Source organism: Paramormyrops kingsleyae, chromosome 25 (genome assembly GCF_048594095.1).
Source record: "Paramormyrops kingsleyae isolate MSU_618 chromosome 25, PKINGS_0.4, whole genome shotgun sequence".
In the NCBI taxonomy this organism is placed as follows: domain Eukaryota; kingdom Metazoa; phylum Chordata; class Actinopteri; order Osteoglossiformes; family Mormyridae; genus Paramormyrops; species Paramormyrops kingsleyae.
The window spans coordinates 18,773,304-18,793,197 of NC_132821.1; the positions used below are offsets into that span (position 1 = coordinate 18,773,304).

Genomic DNA, 19,894 nt, shown 5'->3' on the forward strand with positions numbered 1-19,894 from the left:
CAGCATTTGCACATTCGGCTGTTTTAATGAGCCCATCTCGCCCCCTTGTCAGTCAGCCACCCCCCACCCCTTCTCTGCCGCCTCGATTGGCCAGTGTGGGTTGACCTTTAAAACAGGGCTTTGGTCCAAACACGGCAGCGCACCCAGCAGGAAGGTGACAGCAATGGCGTCCGACGGCCCCTGCGTGAGCTCCCTGTCACATCCGCAGATGCGCTTTGCATTCTCCTGGATCTGCCTGATGATGATATATGTAAAACAGAAGCGAGGGGAATACGACAGTGACCGTGGCCCGACACGGCACAGGCACACGCTCAGATTGACATCTTCTTGAGAAGGATTTACGCTGGAAAGGTTCTTTGCGGGTGGTTAACGTGGGGCTCCCCGCCTTGATGGGGGAGTTGCCGGTGCAGTGGCAGAGGATTGAGAGAGAACAGATGGCCCACTGCCCCCACCCTGTACTGATCCCCCAATATCCCCGGATATCTCCACTCCCTGTAACATGACTGTGCACGCACACAGTCCCTAATTCAGCAAAGAGAGGTGCGTGGCGTGGTGGGCCCTCCCTCCCATTGTCAGCTTGTCATTTGCTGTTCAGAACCCGCCAGAAGGCAGCCGTCACACGTGACCGTCCTTCTGTATACAGCGCAGTGATGTTTGGCTTCCTCGCTCGGTGAATGTGTGGGGTCACCGTGACGCGCTCTGCGCCATGTTAGCTTTGCGACACTAGCCTTCCCAGGGTGACATTGCCTTCCCCAGAGCTGCAGCCACCCGATCGGAGAGAAACATCCGGAAAGAGAGTAGCCAAAGCCGCTGGCTCACCTGTGTACTGGGTGGGCTGGCTCTACGAAGCCCTAAAGCCGTAATAAAGGTGTTTCCCCTGGAGATTATGGAGCTTGATGTTTTTCATGAGTCAAATGAACGTGCTTTTCGCGTAATTCAGGCTGTAATTTCAGACTTAATGGATCAGAACAGTTGAAGTTACGTTTTGTTAGTCATGGGACGAGCCAAATGGTGCCGGAGTGTGTCGTGCTCACGCACGCAGCGTAACTGTGCCATTTTGGCGCTGAGGCTCTGAGGGCTGCAGCATTAGCATTCCCGGCATCTGCTCCGCCAACTTGTTTGGTTTTCTAATGAGGTTATTTGTCATGTTTAAGCTCTCTGTCCCCCCCCCCCCTCCCTTTCTCTCCCCCCGGGTTCACTGCCTGTGCCAGAGACCCGATAGCTGGCCCTGGCCTCGCTCCTAGTGCCCGGACCGAGGGCTCGGGGCCGAGGGCTCGGGGCAGTGCCCCTTAGGTGGCGGTTTGGCAGTGCGTCACCATTCAGCGTCACCAAGACTGCCCTCATGTTTTTATCCTGCCTTTTATGTGCTAAAAATGAGTCAGGTTTCATTCATATTAATAATATAATTTATAATTTAGCCATAATATTCCCCGCATATGGACTGCCAGTCATCTCCACCATGAATAAGAATGTGTTTAACAGGCGTTCAGATGTTGATGGGCACTGAGTCTCCTTCCAGAGAGTCATGCAGGCTTAGTAAACTGTGAGTTTTCTCACTGCTCCGTCCGTGAGCCCAGGGCTGACAGAACAAGGGAACCGGTATCTCAAGTTTCAGATGCGTGGGATCCTTCAAGCTCTACCATTCTATTGCTCTCTGTTGCCAAGCTGCAGGGCATTGTGGGATAGCACATGGCCTAACGTGGCTCACCCTGGGCGGTACAACTGTCATGGGTTGAGCTCGGTCTCTGACTGATGCACCCCTGCTTTCACTGCTCATTTCTTAAATCCCTGGTTTTTATTCTCTTAATTGTACCTCTGTACCCATTTTCGGAGCAGAGTATTATGGACCTGAACATGCTGCTGCCTCCCACGAGCAACTAGCATCAGGATATTAGTGAAATTTCCTGTTATTCTGTCAATTGCCTGATTAGGGCTGGACCGCCACTTCCTGATCTGTTCCGACCAGGGAACACACACAGGCACACGAACTGCATCCCCCCAGAAAGGCAGGTGGTGCGGGCATGCCGGCTGGTAGCTGTCAGCATATTTTGTGGTGTGAATGTGTCGGCCGTTTAATTGGTGCTTGCCAGCCACTCACTAACGAGGCTAAAGGCTGAACTGGGAGCCTTTTCTCTTCTTGGCTGCAGTTATTTCCTGATCTGCTCTTATTTGTCCATTTATTTCTGTCTGCTTCCATCGCAACGTGTGACTCGGCTGCGGGCCGCCAGGGTCGTCTGGGAAACTGTGCCAGGGGCTGTCCAGCAGACCTGACTGCTGAGGCTTCATTAAAAAGCTGTAAAAGAGGAAGGCGGGGTGGGGGAGGCACGGGTGGGTCCTCCATGGAGGACGAGTGCTTCTTGATCCACAACCTGGTGCCCTTGGTGCTCAGCTGCTTGTTTGACCTGAATGGGTCCGCGGTGTGAGAAGGTGAGAGCGGCTGGTTTAAAGGGATGGCGGTGCGAGAGGGTGAGAGTAGCCTGTTTAGAGGGATAGCAGTGCGAGAAGGTGAGAGTAGCCTGTTTAGAGGGATGGCGGTGCGAGAGGGTGAGAGTAGCCTGTTTAAAGGGATGGCGGTGCAAGAGGGTGAGAGTAGCCTGTTTAGAGGGATAGCAGTGCGAGAGGGTGAGAGTAGCCTGTTTAGAGGGATTGCAGTGTGAAAGGGTGAGAGTAGCCTGTTTAGAGGGATAGCAGTGCGAGAGGGTGAGAGTAGCCTGTTTAGAGGGATAGCAGTGTGAGAGGGTGAGAGTAGCCTGTTTAGAGGGATAGCAGTGCGAGAGGGTGAGAGTAGCCTGTTTAGAGGGATAGCAGTGCGAGAGGGTGAGAGTAGCCTGTTTAGAGGGATAACAGTGTGAGAAGGTGAGAGTAGCCTGTTTAGAGGGATTGCAGTGTAAACAGGACACTCTCACCCTCTCGCACCGCCATCCCTCTAAACAGGCTACTCCCACCTTCTCACACTGCTATCCCTCTAAACAGGCTACTCTCACCCTCTCGCACTGATATCCCTCTAAACAGGCTACTCTCACCCTCTCGCACTGTTATCCCTCTAAACAGGCTACTCTCACCCTCTCGCACTGCTATCCCTCTAAACAGGCTACTCTCACCCTCTCGCACTGCTATCCCTCTAAACAGGCTACTCTCACCCTCTCACACTGCAATCCCTCTAAACAGGCTACTCTCACCCTCTCGCACTGCAATCCCTCTAAACAGGCTACTCCCACCTTCTCACACTGAGGGTGAGAGTAGCCTGTTTAGAGGGATATCAGTGCGAGAGGGTGAGAGTAGCCTGTTTAGAGGGATAGCAGTGTGAGAAGGTGGGAGTAGCCTGTTTAGAGGGATTGCAGTGCGAGAGGGTGAGAGTAGCCTGTTTAGAGGGATTGCAGTGTGAGAGGGTGAGAGTAGCCTGTTTAGAGGGATAGCAGTGCGAGAGGGTGAGAGTAGCCTGTTTAGAGGGATAGCAGTGCGAGAGGGTGAGAGTAGCCTGTTTAGAGGGATAACAGTGCGAGAGGGTGAGAGTAGCCTGTTTAGAGGGATAGCAGTGCGAGAGGGTGGGAGTAGCCTGTTTAGAGGGATAGTAGTGTGAGAGGGTGAGAGTAGCCTTTTTAAAGGGATGGCGGTGCGATAGGGTGAGAGTAGCCTGTTTAAAGGGATAGTAGTGTGAGAGGGTGAGAGTAGCCTGTTTAAAGGGATAGTAGTGCGAGAGGGTGAGAGTAGCCTTTTTAAAGGGATGGCGGTGCGATAGGGTGAGAGTAGCCTGTTTATAGGGATGGCGGTGCGAGAGGGTGAGAGTAGCTGGTTCAAATGCCGGCGACGCGAGAGGGTGAGAGTTGCCATTTTTAAGGGCTGGAGGTGTGAGAGAGTAAGATTGGCTGGTTTAAAGGGCAGTTTAATGGGATGATGGCACGAGAAGGTGAGAGCAGCCAGTTTAAAGGATGGTGTGGGCGGAGGGTGAGAGTGGCCAGTTTAAAGGGCCAGTAGTGCGAGAGGGTGTGAGTAGCCTGTTAAAAAGGTCGGCAGTGCAAGAGAGTGTGAGCGGCTGGTTTAAAGGGCCGGTAGCGCGAGAGGGTGAGAGCGGGCGGTTTAAAGGGTCGGCAGTGCGAGAGGGTGAGACCAGGCGGTTTAAAGGGCCGGTAGCACGAGAGGGTGAGAGCGGCTGGTTTAAAGGGCCGGTAGCGCGAGAGGGTGAGAGCGGGCGGTTTAAAGAGTCGGCAGTGCGAGAGGGTGAGACCAGGTGGTTTAAAGGGCCGGTAGCACGAGAGGGTGAGAGCGGCTGGTTTAAAGGGCCGGTAGCGCGAGAGGGTGAGAGCGGCCAGCTTAAAGGGATGGCGGTGCGAGAGGGTGAGAGTAGCCTGTTTAAAGGGATGGCGGTGCGAGAGGGTGAGAGTAGCCTGTTTAAAGGGATGGCGGTTCGAGAGGGTGAGAGTAGCCTGTTTAAAGGGCTGGCGGTGCGAGAGGGTGAGAACGGCTAGTTTAAAGAGTCGGCAGTGCGAGAGGGTGAGACCAGGCGGTTTAAAAGGCCGGTAGCACGAGAGGGTAAGAGCGGCTGGTTTAAAGGGTCGGCAGTGCGAGAGGCTGAGAGCGGGGGGTTTAAAGGGCCGGTAGCACGAGAGGGTGAGAGCGGCTGGTTTAAAGGGCCGGTAGCGCGAGAGGGTGAGAGCGGGCGGTTTAAAGGGTCGGCAGTACGAGAGGGTGAGAACGGCTGGTTCAAATGCCGGCGACGCGAGTGGGTGAGAGCGGCCTGTTTAAAGGGATGGCGGTGCGAGAGGGTGAGAGTACCCTGTTTAAAGGGATAGCAGTGCGAGAGGGTGAGAGTAGCCTGTTTAGAGGGATAGCAGTGCGAGAGGGTCAGAGTAGCCTGTTTAGAGGGATAGCAGTGCGAGAGGGTGAGAGTAGCCTGTTTAGAGGGATAGCAGTGCGAGAGGGTGAGAGTAGCCTGTTTAGAGGGATAGCAGTGCGAGAGGGTGAAAGTAGCCTGTTTAGAGGGATATCAGTGTGAGGGTGAGAGTAGCCTGTTTAGAGGGATAGCAGTGCGAGAGGGTGAGAGTAGCCTGTTTAGAGGGATAGTAGTGTGAGAGGGTGGGAGTAGCCTGTTTAGAGGGATAGTAGTGTGAGAGGGTGAGAGTAGCCTTTTTAAAGGGATGGCGGTGCGATAGGGTGAGAGTAGCCTGTTTAAAGGGATAGTAGTGCGAGAGGGTGAGAGTAGCCTGTTTAAAGGGATAGTAGTGCGAGAGGGTGAGAGTAGCCTTTTTAAAGGGATGGCGGTGCGAGAGGGTGAGAGCGGCTGGTTTAAAGGGCCGGTAGCGCGAGAGGGTGAGAGCGGGCGGTTTAAAGGGTCGGCAGTACGAGAGGGTGAGAACGGCTGGTTCAAATGCCGGCGATGCGAGTGGGTGAGAGCGGCCTGTTTAAAGGGATGGCGGTGCGAGAGGGTGAGAGTACCCTGTTTAAAGGGATGGCGGTGCGAGAGGGTGAGAGCAGCTGGTTCAAATGCCGGCGACGCGAGAGGGTGAGAGTTGCCATTTTTAAGGGCTGGAGGTGTGAGAGAGTAAGATTGGCTGGTTTAAAGGGCAGTTTAAAGGGATGATGGCACGAGAAGGTGAGAGCAGCCAGTTTAAAAGATGGTGTGGGCGGAGGGTGAGAGTGGCCAGTTTAAAGGATGGTGTGGGCGGAGGGTGAGAGTGGCCAGTTTAAAGGGCCAGCAGTGCGAGAGGGTGTGAGTAGCCTGTTAAAAAGGTCGGCAGTGCAAGAGAGTGTGAGCGGCCAGTTTAAAGGGCCAGTAGAGCGAGAGGGTGAGAACAGGAGGTTTAAAGGGCCGGCAGTGCGAGAGGGTGACAGCGGCCGATTTAAAGGGCCGGCAGTGCGAGAGGGTGAGAACGGGCGGTTTAAAGGGCCGGTAGCACGAGAGGGTGACAGCGGCCGATTTAAAGGGCCGGCAGTGCGAGAGGGTGACAGCGGCCGATTTAAAGGGCCGGCAGTGCGAGAGGGTGACAGCGGCCGATTTAAAGGGCCGGCAGTGCGAGAGGGTGAGAACGGGCGGTTTAAAGGGCCGGTAGCACGAGAGGGTGAGAGCGGCTGGTTTGAAGGAAAGGCTAAATGGCACCATGTCAACACAGACAATTCTAGATGAAATAAAGCAGCCTCTGATCTGTGAAACGCAGGGTTTCCTGAAAGGCATGTTCATCAGCCAGGTCAGCAGCGATCAAGCATGCAGGCTCCCCAGAAGGCTCTGGCTGAGTCATGTGTCCTGCCACCATCTGTGCGCTCCCCCTCCTTCTTCTTCAGCTTATTCCTGGAGTTATCCACAGAAAACTGCCCCTATTCACTTTCAGGTCGTAATGCTGAGATATTTCAGGTGTCCGCCCCCCCACTTGCCGCTGCCCTCTGACCTCTCCCTGGCCTCTACTTCTTCCCCACCCAGGCAAGCCCCAGCAGGAGAACAACACGATCGACACGGGCGAGGTGGACGTGGGCCGCAGGGCAGTGCAGGACGTGCCCCCCGGCGTCTTCTGGCGCTCGCAGCTCTTCATCGACCAGCCGCAGTTCCTCAAGTTCAACATCTCCGTGCAGAGGGATGCGCTGGTGGGCGTCTATGGGAGGAAGGGCCTGCCACCATCACATACGCAGGTACGTGGTGGCAGGGGGGCATGTGTCAAGGGCAAGGGTTACCATGGAGACTGCATGTTTATATTTACATTAAACATAAAACTGCATATTAAGCGTCGGAGGTGTGTAGTACCGCGGATTATGAAGCTGCATGCCTCCAGAAGGTTGTGAGTTCAGATCGCAGTAAACATTAGCCTTTTAGACCATTTGGTTATATTGGTCCCTTAACCCAAATTTCTTTGGGGACGTTGGCTGACCCTGTTCTCCGATCCTCCTTTGTGCATCTTCTAAATAAATAAACGTTAAGTGCCACTGGCTCCTAAATTTATATTGAAGGACCTCAGCCATCCAATCAGCTGGCCTTCAAACCCATTAGCAGCAGAATCAGGTAGTGCATGTGAAATATTATACATAAAAGGTGGCAGAGTGTGAGGGAGTCTGGGCTCTGAACAGGTGCCTTCCAGGATCGCAGATCCAGCATGTCTATCTGACAGCTGGCAAGGTCGCCGTGACAAGGTCACATGCAGGACCGGCGTTTCACAGGGCGGCAGCTTCATTTAACAGAATTAATTGGTGACAAGCGTCAGCATGACGCAGGTCAATATGTGATGGTAAAGCTGAGAATCATCCCTTTAATTGCGGTGGATGAATCAATGCACATCTTTGAGGAGGCACAGGGAGCATTGTGGGGGCATCGACAGCAGCACCATGTGGGCGATATTGGAGTAAATTCCTGTTTTATTTCTGAGCGCGCCTCGACACTGGCCATCAGAGACATCACGCTCAGCAGCCCCGGTCTCACAGACACGGGAAGGATTTTGTTGACCTCTGAGGTAGACAGCAGATTTCCTCAAGGCTTCAATTTGGAAGCTGGCATAGAATATCTGCTCTGTAAATACCAGTCGTATCGAGCGGCTCCAAATGGGCACTTGGACGGCTGAGCAGGTCTGGCTTTCTTACCAGTAAATTCACTGGTTCAGCTGATTGATCGGCACAGGCTCTCTCTTCTGTCACACACCAAAAAATATCTGGGCACAAAGGCAGGCTGGAGCAGCGGCTGTCTAAAAACCTCATTTGAGAGCGATTGAATATTGTAGGATTAGAGGCAGAGAGATCTCCAGGAGAACATGACCCAGCCTGCAGCGCCAGGCCCCCCTTCCACATTCCCCACAAAGGCTTGCTGTCGGGAGTCTGATGGGGGTCCGAGGGCTCCAGCCTCGAGGTCGTGCTATCCCAGATGGTGATGCTGTCACGTCCCTCTCAGAGACTGGCTCTCCTCTTGGGCAGTAGTGCCCATTTTCTGGCTTTGTGACGCCTTGCTGTTAGAGGCTAAACAAACCCAAACGAGTACCGCCCAGGGGCGGACGCACTTCGCGAGGTACAGTCAGCTCTGTGGACTAATGGACCAACCGGCTGACCTCACAGTACGACTTCGTGGAGCTCCTGGATGGCAGCCGGCTGATCGTGAAGGAGAAACGAGGCCTGGCCGAGCCAGGGGGCAGGGGCCGCAGGACACGCTCCATCAACATGCACGAGGCCGGATTCATTCAATACCTGGACTCGGGCACCTGGCACCTGGCCTTCTACAACGACGGCAAGAATGTGGAGCAAGTGTCCTACAGCACCATCGTCATCGGTGAGCGCCGGCGGGCTCTCGGACGGGGGGCGGCGGGAGGGGTCGGATTACAGCTCCAGACGGAGGTAGAGTAATGGGCAAGGCTTTGCAGGCTCCAGCTCAGGGCAGTGGAATCGCGTGATTGGGCTTGATGAAGCCCTCTCAATGTGCATTACCTCAGTTACACTTCATTGACATTTTCCATCCTGTTCAGAGTTTTGTTTGAGCAAACAAAATTCCTCAATCTGAGTTTGAGTTTGAGTATCGGGGACTTTCCAGGGAGGTCTTTCAGATCTGACATCAAAGCACTCCGAGACAGGCTCCCACCGCGGCCTCGTCTTCCGCTCTCACTGTCTAAGCACCGTACCCCCACCCAGAGCCCCCATCCAGCCCGGGTGCCCCTCAGGCTAGTGAGACCCCGGTAGCCATGAACCATCCCGCCAACCCACACACCCCTCCCAGTTTAATTTAAACATTAAACTTTGCAAAACAAGCAGTTTTACGGAAGAGCCTTAGATGGTACATCAGAAAGTGTCTGCTCTTTACCTTTAGAAATTAAAATTGATTAGTGGCCCCTGGGGGCCCCGCGGCCTCATAAGCATCGAACCGTGCTGCCTTGGTAAGACCCCACCAGCTACCACCCCGCTTTATTGCCATGCCAGGACTGCGGGGCTCTGCTACTCCCTTTGTCTGCCTGCTAATGAAATTATTGATGGGTGATGTCATAATCGGCCGACTTTAAACACCCGCTGAAACGTCCGATATGTCCAGGGGGCGGGGGGGGGGGGGGCAGGGGGCAATAACAAAGCGGACCTTCGGCCCTCTCTCTCGCCCAAGCGCCCCCTCTACCCCCTCTCCGACATCGATTTTGATCAACAGTGTAAATGAAAAATGAGCGCGTGGGTGGGTTTGTCGGGAGGTGGGGCGTGGATGATATTCACCACGGCGACGGAGGCCCCGCGCTCACACACACGCCGAGACAGCACGTCACGTGCCAGGGACAGAGACGTGTCACACGTCGCTCCTTTCGCTCAAGCCTGGAAAAAAAAACCCAAAGAAAAGGGAGGAAAATAACACCATTTTGCCGACGATTAATGACCATCTAGCCCTGTGAGAAAGAGAGGTTTAGTCAGGCTGCCAGCTGATAATTGGTCATAACAATTTGTTGATTGGTTCATTACGGGGAGCCGAGAGGCGCACGCTCGCCTTAATCAAGCATCTGGCACCAGCTTAATTAAAGATAGGGGAGCGGGATCTCAGAAAGCAAAGCGGGGGGCGTTAAATCAGCCTCTCCATTAGTGCTGCATTCACTTGTGTGTCTGTGTCTGTGTGTCTGTGTCTGTCTGTGTGAGCGGGTATACCTTACCTTATGGAGACAAAAAGTCCCCACAACGTGATGAATACCTGTTTTTTTCCCTTATGGGGACCAGTTTAATAAAAATCTGTGACTGCAATGAAAAAACTAAAAATGCAAAAACTCTTGTATTTTGCTTGGTTACTTGGTTATGGTTATAGTTAGGGCTGAGTAGCGGTTAAGGTTGTCAAGGTTAGCGTTAGCATTTTTCCCATAGAAATGAATGAGCGGTCCCCATAAAGATATGTGTACTTGATGTCTGTGTGTGTGTGTGTGTGTGTTTTCCCCCTCAGAGTCCGTCATGGAGTGTCCTCACAATTGCCATGGAAATGGAGACTGCCTTTCTGGGGCGTGTCACTGTTTCCCAGGATTCCTGGGCCCCGACTGCTCCAGAGGTACGAGTTTCCCTGGCTCTCACTCTCCCAGTTGCCCAGCTTGGACGCGCTCATGCTGATGACACTGTCACCCTTCTCCCCACACCCGCCGCAGCAGCCTGTCCCGTGCTGTGCAGTGGGAACGGGCAGTACTCCAGGGGGCGCTGTCTCTGCTTCAGCGGCTGGAAGGGGACGGAGTGCGACGTGCCCAGTAACCAGTGCATCGACGTCCACTGCGGGGGCCACGGGCTCTGCATCATGGGGGCTTGCGTCTGCAACACGGGCTACAAAGGGGACAACTGCGATGAGGGTGAGCCCCACCCTGCCCCCTCTCTGTTCCCTAACCCCCCCATTCGGCCGACACATTCACCCCCCAGTGCCGTGCATTTTCTGTATATTTACCGACTGAATCACTTCCTAAGTCCTCCGTCTGGAGAGCTTCAGGTGTTGCTCGTCAGACAGCCCTCCCTCCTCCCTCTGGGGGGCGTGGGGGGTCTTCAAGGCCTCTCCCGCTGCCTAATGAGGAGCTAGCGTGCCGCACCTGCCGCATGCCACCCACTTTCTCCGGGATTACTCCGCGCTCGCTGGCTCCGTTACAGTCATTCACTTCCAGTTAATGGCTCAATATTCCACAAACAGTCGCAGTTTTCTACTTAGCAGAGCAAATAATTGCATCGATGTCCATATTGATATACTGGTTCCTCTCGACCCAAAGTCCTGTTTTCGTCAGGATCACAACTTTCGGACCAGAATGGATTTTCTGTGCAATTAGTTAACATCCGTTTTGTTTTTTATTTTTTTTTATTTTTTTTTAAATAGATCATTCTCTCATTGTTGAACATTTTTGGCATTCTTCCCAATCTGGGAATCCCTTACCTTTGGTTCTCAATAAAGCAGATTTTATTGATTTGCTTTGTTAAGAGATTAATACATTTAGGTCCTTGGAACTGTTCTTCTTCCAGATAAAAAGTTATGGATTCAGCTGAGCGATTAGACCTGCCCTTTCTGGGTCTCTGTCCCTAACGGTGTGTCTGTCGGGAGACCGGTCATGCTTTAACAGGGATGCCGCCACTCTCGTTCAGACTAAGAGTACAGGTTAGGTTTGGTGTGCGCCCCCTGCTGGGCATCACCTTAACCTCGCTCAGCTCCGCTCACTGCGTCTCCACCCTGCTCTCCCTCAGTGGACTGCCTGGACCCGTCCTGCTCAGCACACGGTGTCTGCCTCCACGGCGAGTGCCACTGCAGCCCAGGATGGGGCGGCTCTAACTGCGAGATCCTGAAGACCATGTGTCCAGACCAGTGCTCAGGCCACGGTACCTACCAGGCTGAGAGCAGCACCTGCATCTGCGACTCCAACTGGACCGGGTCCGACTGCTCCGTCGGTAAGAGCTCCCCCCCCCCTTACGAAATGTAGCGCTTGTACTGCAGTAGACCTGAAGCTGCCTCGCTAGGTCCGTTTTCCGGTGAGCCGCACACCCGCTAATCACTTCTTGCTCTTTATTTTTTTTGTGCTTTCTCCCCCCTCTGTGTTCCTGGAAGCCCCTTCTGCTCCTCGCAGCGTTAAGCGGCTGCCATCGTATTGCATCAGATATTTTCAGGCGTTTGTCATATTTTCTGGAGGCTATAAAAATCCTTTATTCGTTCTCTCTTCAACAAGTGGGCCATAAAACGTTAAGTATGTGGGCTGGGGCAGGGAGGGGGGGGTAATGTGAAGCGGGGCCCTGGCGCTGGGTCTTGTGGCATGGGCACAGTACATGGAGGACTCGACGGGAGCGCTCGTCTTCTCCATGATGCCGCACCATAACGAAGCCATTTTTCACCCAGAGTGAAGCACAGAGGCCACACCCCCTTTAGCCACCGCCACAGCTACTGAGACGATGTCAAAGCCACCCCCCCGCTGGCCCCTCCCAGTCGCTGGGTGGAGAGACTCCTATTAATTAAACGCCGTGATTCAGCCTCCCGTTAACCGCACTTTAATTAATAAACAGCGTGGTGTGCCTTGCCCCCCCCCCCCAGCCCCCCCAGCTCTGGTAAACACCTCCCACACTAATGGAATATTGATGACATCGCTTCGCACAAGGCCTCCTTCCAAGGAACTGCTACCTTTCACGAAACCCAGTGCGAATCAGAAAAGTCCGAGGTCCCCTCAAAAGGAGACGGGGGGGGGGGGGGGGAGCTGGAGAAGGGAGATTGATAGGGATGTGGGGAAACGGAGAAAGAGGCAGGGAGAGAACACACTAAGCACAAATAAGCAGGATGTAGTCATGCTCCGTGGGACCACCATCAGTCCTCCGCCGAGGCACACAACTCAAAGCACTTGGGGCTGCCATCGATTTTCCTCACTGGCACGCTGATGGAAACAAGGAATGAAAAGCATTTGTTTCTGCGGCCCTTATGTAACTCCCCAGGGTGTACTTTATGACTGTACTTTATGACTGTTTCGGTCACCTTGCACAAGAAGCGGCCGCCTTACCGCGTGTATAATGCTACATAAGCATTCTTAATTGCTTCAGCCTTTGTTAAGTGGGTCACATGACTATTTAGCTGCTTTGTCTGCTCACAGCCCCCACTTTCTTTCTGTTGGCGCTTTTCTGTGAGATGCAGCGTCTTCCTCTGTGGCCAAGCAGCTGAACGTCTCCTTGCAGGCCAAGTCATGAAAAAGTCACCTTTAGATCCCAACCCCAGCTGCCCCTAGAGCTGATGTCAGACGGTTAGAGGGCTCGCACTTAATTAAGTCAGAGTCTGCCCTGATTGGGTGCCCCCCCCCCCAGCTGGGTGAGAGCGACACTGCAGCAGGACAGATGAGAGAGCGGCGAGCCGGCTGCTCTCTAATCCTGAGCTCGAGCTGGAGGGGGGATCCTCTTTCAGGGCCTCTTTTCATTCTCCACCGTCTTTTCAAAATGGATATGTTTTTTTTCTCTTTTAATTTGTTTTTCTTGTTTACTTCATTGACCACAAGCAGAGCTTTTCTTCAGTTACAGTAATAGAAGCTTTTTGTGGACAAAAGTGTAATTTCCTCCTGCAGTTGGGAGCTGCAGTGATTTATGGATATCTCTGTCCGGCAGCGGCACTAGGCCCGTGCGGTTTGTTTTTGTCAGATCAGAGGAGCCTTTGGTAATAACAATCACCTGACAGTTTCCGGGAGATGAATCAAACTCTGATACTCCCCGTGTTATGCATGCACAGCACAACTCGCATTGTGTTTTTATTAATTGATTCCGGCACATTTGTTTGCTGTTTTCCGGCTCTGTGGCAGAGCCCCCGGACACGTTAGGCCACACCCCTTCTCCTTATTCTATGATGACCAGGCCAGTCCCCGAGATGCACTGTGGGATGCTGCATGATGTGGGATTTGCAAGTCGAGTTTGATGACTTTTGAGTTTTTTTTGTGTCTGATTAAACGTACTGTCCCCCCTCGTGTGTGTCCCACGTGACAGAGGTGTGCGAGGTGGACTGCGGCTCCCGCGGCGTCTGCATCGGTGGCAGTTGTCGCTGCGAGGAGGGCTGGGGCGGCCCCGTGTGCGACCAGCGGACGTGCCACCCGCGCTGCACCGAGCACGGCACCTGCAGGGATGGCAAGTGCGAGTGCAACCAGGGCTGGACGGGAGAGCACTGCACCATGGGTAGGTCCCACTGCATCCCCTCTCACAGTGTGTCAGAACCGGGCCTTCGTTTGTGCAAAGCATGGTACGTATCTCCCAGCGTGATGACAGCCCCCTGGGATTTGAACCAGCAACCTTTTAATTAACTGCCTCAGCTGCTTTACTGGCTTCCAAAGACGTTGCCCCCCCCCCCTCCCACAGAGCTGGTGTGCTGGATGGACTTTATTCCTGGCTTCCCAGGTCCAGGTCCCTGTGCCGGTGTTTAAGGAACCTCGTCCTGGTCATGGTTTCGGCCCGGCCTCCTGAAATCTCTGTGGATGTCTGACCACAGGACTGTGAATCCCACAGAGGAATGTTGTCCAATTAGGACATCTTGGAGGGGGGGGGGGGAGGATCTGCATTTCTGTGCCAAACATGAACCCATGCCGCACAAGCAAATCTCCTTTATTGTCCCCCCTCCACCCCCCGCCGCCCTGCTGTACTCACCATATTTCACCAGCGCTCGTTTAGTTCGGCCCCCACTTAGCAGCAGGCAGGTTTCAGCTGTGTCCAATTAGTCATCAGGAATAATTGTAAACCCTTGAAAACAGAAAAGAGTGCTTTGTTTCATCGAGCATCTTGAGAATTTCTTCATCACTGTACAGCTAATTGGGTCCGTTAGGCTGGACGGGTGGTATTACCTCGCGGTGATCCGGAGCGCGGGCTCTCACGCGCGCCGCGCCCGGATTTTCGCGGCTGTGCCAGGTGGGTTATGGGTGGCTCTTCACTGCTCGCGAGGCACCTTGAAGGCCGAGATGTGGGATTGGGATCGTTAACCGTGGCGGCGTCGCCGCCTGTTAGCCGGGCCGAGAGTCGCGAGTCCTTCCCGGCGGATAAGCCCTGGAGTCGCCCAGAGGCCTGCGGAGCTCGACACCGAGTCTTAACTTAAGCTGCTTATTTTCACTGCAGCTGGTTCGGTGAAGCCCGTACAGCCTGTTAGGAAGCTAGACTGGAACCGGCAAAGTACTTCCGGAGCCTGGTGACATTTCACAGTGTGGGACTCGATACCGGGCTGCGGGGGGGGCACCTCGTCGGGGAGAAATCCCCGTAAGCCGAGTGGACGTGTCCAGGCCTGGGGGGGGCGAGTCGGCGGAGGCACCGCCGCTCATTTATAATCAGCCCCCTTGTAAACCGGCTAAATTAAATTTGAATAGTTAGGGTTGTTGAAATTCATCAGGATTACGCTCTTTGCTTAAACAGGCGGAATCATTAACATAAAATACTGGGCAGGAGACGTGCTGCTCCGGGGGGGGGGGGGCAGCGGGGGTAGTGTGTCAGGCCGCTCGGATTTGGCCTTGGCGTGGTGTCGCACACGAGTATGTGGGACACAAGGCGCAGTGCAAAGGGACGGCAGCCGCCTCGCCTGCCTCGCCCGGCCTCCTGCCTCAGGAGCCCCCCAGAATAGATGCCTGTCCTTCCCCTCCCTCCTGCGCGTCCTTGAAATATACTTTTAATTTATGTTTTGTTCTCTGGACACGTTGGACCCTTCGTCACCGTGTGTCATGCATCTCCCCAATGGACAGCGTGTGTTTTTTTTTCTCTTCTTCAGTGTGTGTGTGTGGTAGGCGGTCAGCTGCTGGCCCGGTAAACGTTAGGGGGGGGGGTAATCTCCTGGCCTGCATGAGAGCGACCGGTCCGCTTCCAGTGAGTTAATGAGGTCTCCTCGCGCTCTTTGACTCCGTGACCCGCCGTCTTGCCCCGCAACTACGGCGAAATTGGCACTGGTCCTGGGGAGAGCCGCCGCTGACCCCCACACTACTCACTAGCCCCCCCCTCAGTGTCCCACATTCAGCACTGCCCCCCCACTGCACTGTGATACACTCCACTCAAAACAGAGCTGCATTCCCCCCCCCCCCCCCCCACCATTAATCAAGTATTAACATGGCCCCCGGTCAGATCGGGGGTACGGGGAGTACACCAGGCACCCGGCTGCCCTGTAACTAGAAGCAGCTGGGGGCAAGATGTGGGGGTGTGTGGGGGGGGTGGTCATTATGAGCTACATCACTCCCCCCCATGCGGCAGTGCCCTGGTAAGAAATGATCTCCACTGTGCCAAGTAACGAAACTCCATGTTGCATCAGATGTGCTGCTGATGAGGGGCTTTTCCACACTGATCCTGAACAGCGTTCCCCCTTCAAGCTCTGAATAGCTTCTGCCCCAACAAAGCGGCTTTAATCCAATTATATGACAGCGCTTTGGGCCACATCGCCGTGGTAATCTCTAAGGGCTCCTTTCACTGCCTCTCTGGCGTGGTTTTTTTTTTTTTTGTATACCCGCATTGCGTTGATGCCACAGAGCGACAGTTTCATGGCTTAGACACGGCTGTTCGTTTCCGGGGCCCAAACAGCCCCTTTCATCTCCTCCTGTAAAGATTACGAGCCTCAGACAGCAGCATCTATCAGGAGCGTGACGTGTTTAAACGCAGCGCGGTGACTTCAGCCGGAAAACCTTTGTTGCGTTCTTTGCCGATGTAAAGCAGCCCCGATAGCCAAGGTTACGTTAAGTGGCGCGGAGAACTCTCCCCTTGACAGGAATAGGGAGAAAGTGGGAGCGTCACAGCACAGGAGAACAACGAATAAATACGGGCAGCATAATCGCTGATGGGCCACTTTCAGCTGTATGTCGCATGTTTCCGCTGTTCACTCTGTGAAAGGCTTTGTGTTTGTTTATTTCCTTTGGCACGCGCCTTCATGGCAGGACGTAGATGTGTGAAGGGTATTAATCACAGAGCCTCTTGCAGGCCATTCAGGAACAGCGAACAGGTGTGTTCAGTAAAGCCAGTCCAGCGGGTCAGGTGACAGGAGGCTCCCTCACTGCACCCTGGCCTGCCATCCCAACCCTAACCCTCCCCCAGACGGCACACATGTGTCATGCCGTACCCACAAACAATAGCTGCAGGTTTCCAAATGAGCTGGAGGAGAGGAAGACTAGAATTTTTGATTTAATAATGTCGGTTTTAATAGTAATATATTTCAAACGCACTTGGATTTTCTACGCATTCTAAATAAAAGAATCATAACATAAAAGCTAAAACAAAACGAATAATCCAATCTCTGTCCAGATCATCCCTGAACTGGTATCTCGCGGCTCGGTCGCAGGATGCTAACTGGCTAAATGCTAACGCTGCCGGGCTGGTTCATGCTGATCGATGCCACCCCTGACGTGGAGCCCTGGTTTGTCATGGCTCTGTGTGCAGGTGAGGAGCAGTGAAGGCCTGGTGGTCTAGCTGGTAATTAAGATAAAATGAATCTGGGGCCCAGGGGGTCTCCGCGGAGGGAGGCTGTTTGAGTGTCGGGTGTAACTGGTCAAAGAGTAATGTCATTTAGTCGGCAGGCAGAGCTAGGTTCCGCTGTGCATGAAGCTGTGCTTCATCTGTGCTCCTCTACCTGTAAATGGGGGCAGCTTCTTCACCTGATTAAGAGGCGGGTCATATTGTGTCTGTGAACCATATTTAACGCGCAGGGAGGGGGGGGGGGGTGCATGTTACCAGGAGCTGAAGCCATTTGTTTGGTCTCAGACACAGACTGATACATTCCGGGTACTTCCGTTAGAGGCTGGCTAATCTATTGAGCTATACACACATACCGATGTGGCCTTAGAGTGGTCGCTTTACCATCAGTGCTGTTAAATCTTATTTTTGGCTGCATGCTGAAGTCATCCAATGAGAACGCTTCTGTGAGCAGGCCAGGCTTACGCTCTCTAAGGTTACAGGGCTGACAGCCCCGATTCCGCTGTGCCGTGCTGATCTCGGCCCAGATTACAGAGTCACGGTGCAGATCGCAGACGTTAGATTGGATATGACAGACTTCCACAGGCCCCGCTTAAGTGAATACAAGGCAGCTGACTGCCAGATAACGGCATTACCAACAGAGAGAGAGAGAGGCCGTCTCATTGGGCCCTTTAGTTTGAGGCTGACAGGCCCCAGCACTGTACGAGGTGTCCGTGGGGGACTTCCTGGAGGACAGCGGCCCGCTGCTCTTGGCTCAACAGCGGCAAAAGGGCCCGGTAAAATGAAAGTGCCGGTGTCATTTCCGTCATGAAGGTGTCACCAGGTCCCTCGCTGCACAGGCTGCCTCTCTCGCGTTTGTCTGTCATGTCAGCGAATTTCTGTTCCCTGCTCTGAAACTTCTGCTTCTCTCTCTTTCTCTCTCTCTCTCTCTCTCTCTCTCTTCTTTTCCCCTTCTCATTCTCTCAAGATCAAAACCTGGAGAGGATAGTACCAGGTACTGTGCTTCCGTACTTTATTCGTGCTGTTCCTCACTTCATCCTTGCACCACCCCTCCCCTCCAGACTGCCCCCCCCCACCTCCCTTTCCTTTGCTGCCCATCTGTCAGACCCAGAAAGCCATCTCACTGCTTAACCTCTCTGACAGCATTGCTCACCTGTCTGATCTTGAAGTGAGAACATAGAAAGAGACAAACTCCATAGTACATAATATAGGGGGAGGAGGGGCACAAGTCAGCGTGCAAAACAGGAGGATCCACAAACCCCTGTAAGGCTGCAGGACTGTGAACTTTTCAAATGATTGATAGCAAGTATAATTTCCCAGCATGCAGTGTTCTTAACATGTGACTCTAGATTTTTCTCCAGTGTGTATGTAAATCCAGCACATAAATTGAATATTAATGTTTCTCAGCTGGACAGTACTGTGGTTATGATATATACAGTGTTTTTCTCCCAATTAATGTCTCTTTATACTGTCTTTAATTCTCTGAATTAGATTTAAAAAGCAATTATTAACACAGTTAATCTTTTTAATTAAGTAGTATATTTCAATCACCCTTTTTAAAACTGCATGTCATTCCTTACTGATACTTTTTAATATGCCTGCTAAATTAAACATACATTAGAGTCCTGTGTTGTATTGTAAGTAATATCACAGCATTATCTCATTGCCCAGATGCATCGTCTGCACTAGCCCAGGCAGAAATGGGATCTACGTCTGCAGTCATTTAAAGAATCTCGCTTTACCGGCGTTTTGTTCGACACCGTTTGCCGCGCCTCATTCCCTCCCCGTTCCTGCCCTCCGTGTTTGTCGCTCGCTCGCTCTGCCGCGTCCTTCACAAAGATGAGTTCTGAGCATTTTAATTTTCTTTCCCAAATCTCCCTCCTCCGGGGCCGTAATCGCAGAGAGGATAGGATATAAAGGTAACAGCTCCCGGGTCCCAGGGAGACCGTCAGTAGCAGCCGCTCTCTCCGCTATCTGTCTTGAAGCACGGCGTGAACGTGTCTGTTCAGTCTCTCAATGTTTTGTTGTTTTTCTTTCCTGGTACCTCATTCTTGTCCGTCCGAATTAATCAGACACACACGGCTCTTTGTTTCTTTCTTTCTTGCTTTTTGTTTTGATTTCATTTAATTTGCTTTCGTCTGGTCTTTGGGACCTGTTGGTCTTGGCCCATGCACTTGCGGCCTGAATCCTCATGTATGTTAGGCTAGATGTGGGGCTGCTGTAGTTATTTCTTGGGCTTGGCTTAAGTTGTAAAGAGGAATGTCTATGTTCTGCATAAAGTATAGAGCTGGAGGCAAGCAGAAAGCCATCCTATACTTTGTGCTTGTATCTGAAATGTGCTGCGACTCCACATGGATGTGTGGCTGCTTCGAGCCCAGAAAGGGGCCTTTTCTCTTCTCCTTATTTATTTAATCATATGGACCTGAATGCTTACGTGTCTCCCTCGGTACGACTCAATGAGGCCTGTCAGCAGTCTGACCCAGCAGAAGAACTGGAAAGTTCTGGAAAGGAACGAGACTTGCCTGTTTATTTTAAATTTGTCCACGGTGACAGTGAAGAAAATTATTTCAATTATAAATAAAAACAGGCTTGTTGAAAGTGGTCCACATTCATGTGAACTTGCAGTATCTGTGCTTTTCTCAAGGCCTGTCAGTTGTTCTGTCAGTATATGTTCACCAAACACTGTTATTTTTGATATATGCTTTTGGTTTTCGTTTGGTTGTTTCATTTGAATGCAATGGTATTCTTTGAAACCCCTCCCCTTTTGCTCTGCCTCTTTCTTATTGGTTCCCACGTTTGACTGACTTCTTTGTCTCGACAGAGGGCTGCCCCGGTTTGTGCAACAACAATGGGAGATGCACCTTGGACCAGAATGGCTGGCACTGCCTCTGCCAGTCTGGGTGGCGGGGGGCAGGGTGCGATGTCGCCATGGAGACCCTCTGTACGGACGGCAAGGACAACGAGGGAGGTGAGATGGAGGGAGTGTTCCTCTGGGGGGCAGGGCTGAAGTGCAGGTTGGTTCCACTATGCTGGTGAATGTTTGATGGAACAGTGTTAGCCCATGGGAGAGCATTAGCGGATGGAA

The 19,894-nt window shown here is 52.9% G+C and overlaps 1 protein-coding gene across 1 annotated transcript in view; it reads left to right on the plus strand.

Moving 5' to 3' along the window:
- LOC111845786 (teneurin-3-like) overlaps positions 1-19,894 on the plus strand; it is a 301,519-nt gene that overhangs the window by 246,014 nt on the left and 35,611 nt on the right. Inside the window, exons 18-26 of the mRNA XM_072707755.1 lie at positions 6,413-6,618; positions 8,023-8,233; positions 9,860-9,961; positions 10,056-10,250; positions 11,122-11,322; positions 13,378-13,563; positions 17,777-17,803; positions 18,711-18,728; positions 19,631-19,777. Coding sequence (XP_072563856.1) covers positions 6,413-6,618; positions 8,023-8,233; positions 9,860-9,961; positions 10,056-10,250; positions 11,122-11,322; positions 13,378-13,563; positions 17,777-17,803; positions 18,711-18,728; positions 19,631-19,777 — 1,293 coding nt within the window. The remainder of the gene's footprint in view (positions 1-6,412; positions 6,619-8,022; positions 8,234-9,859; positions 9,962-10,055; positions 10,251-11,121; positions 11,323-13,377; positions 13,564-17,776; positions 17,804-18,710; positions 18,729-19,630; positions 19,778-19,894) is intronic.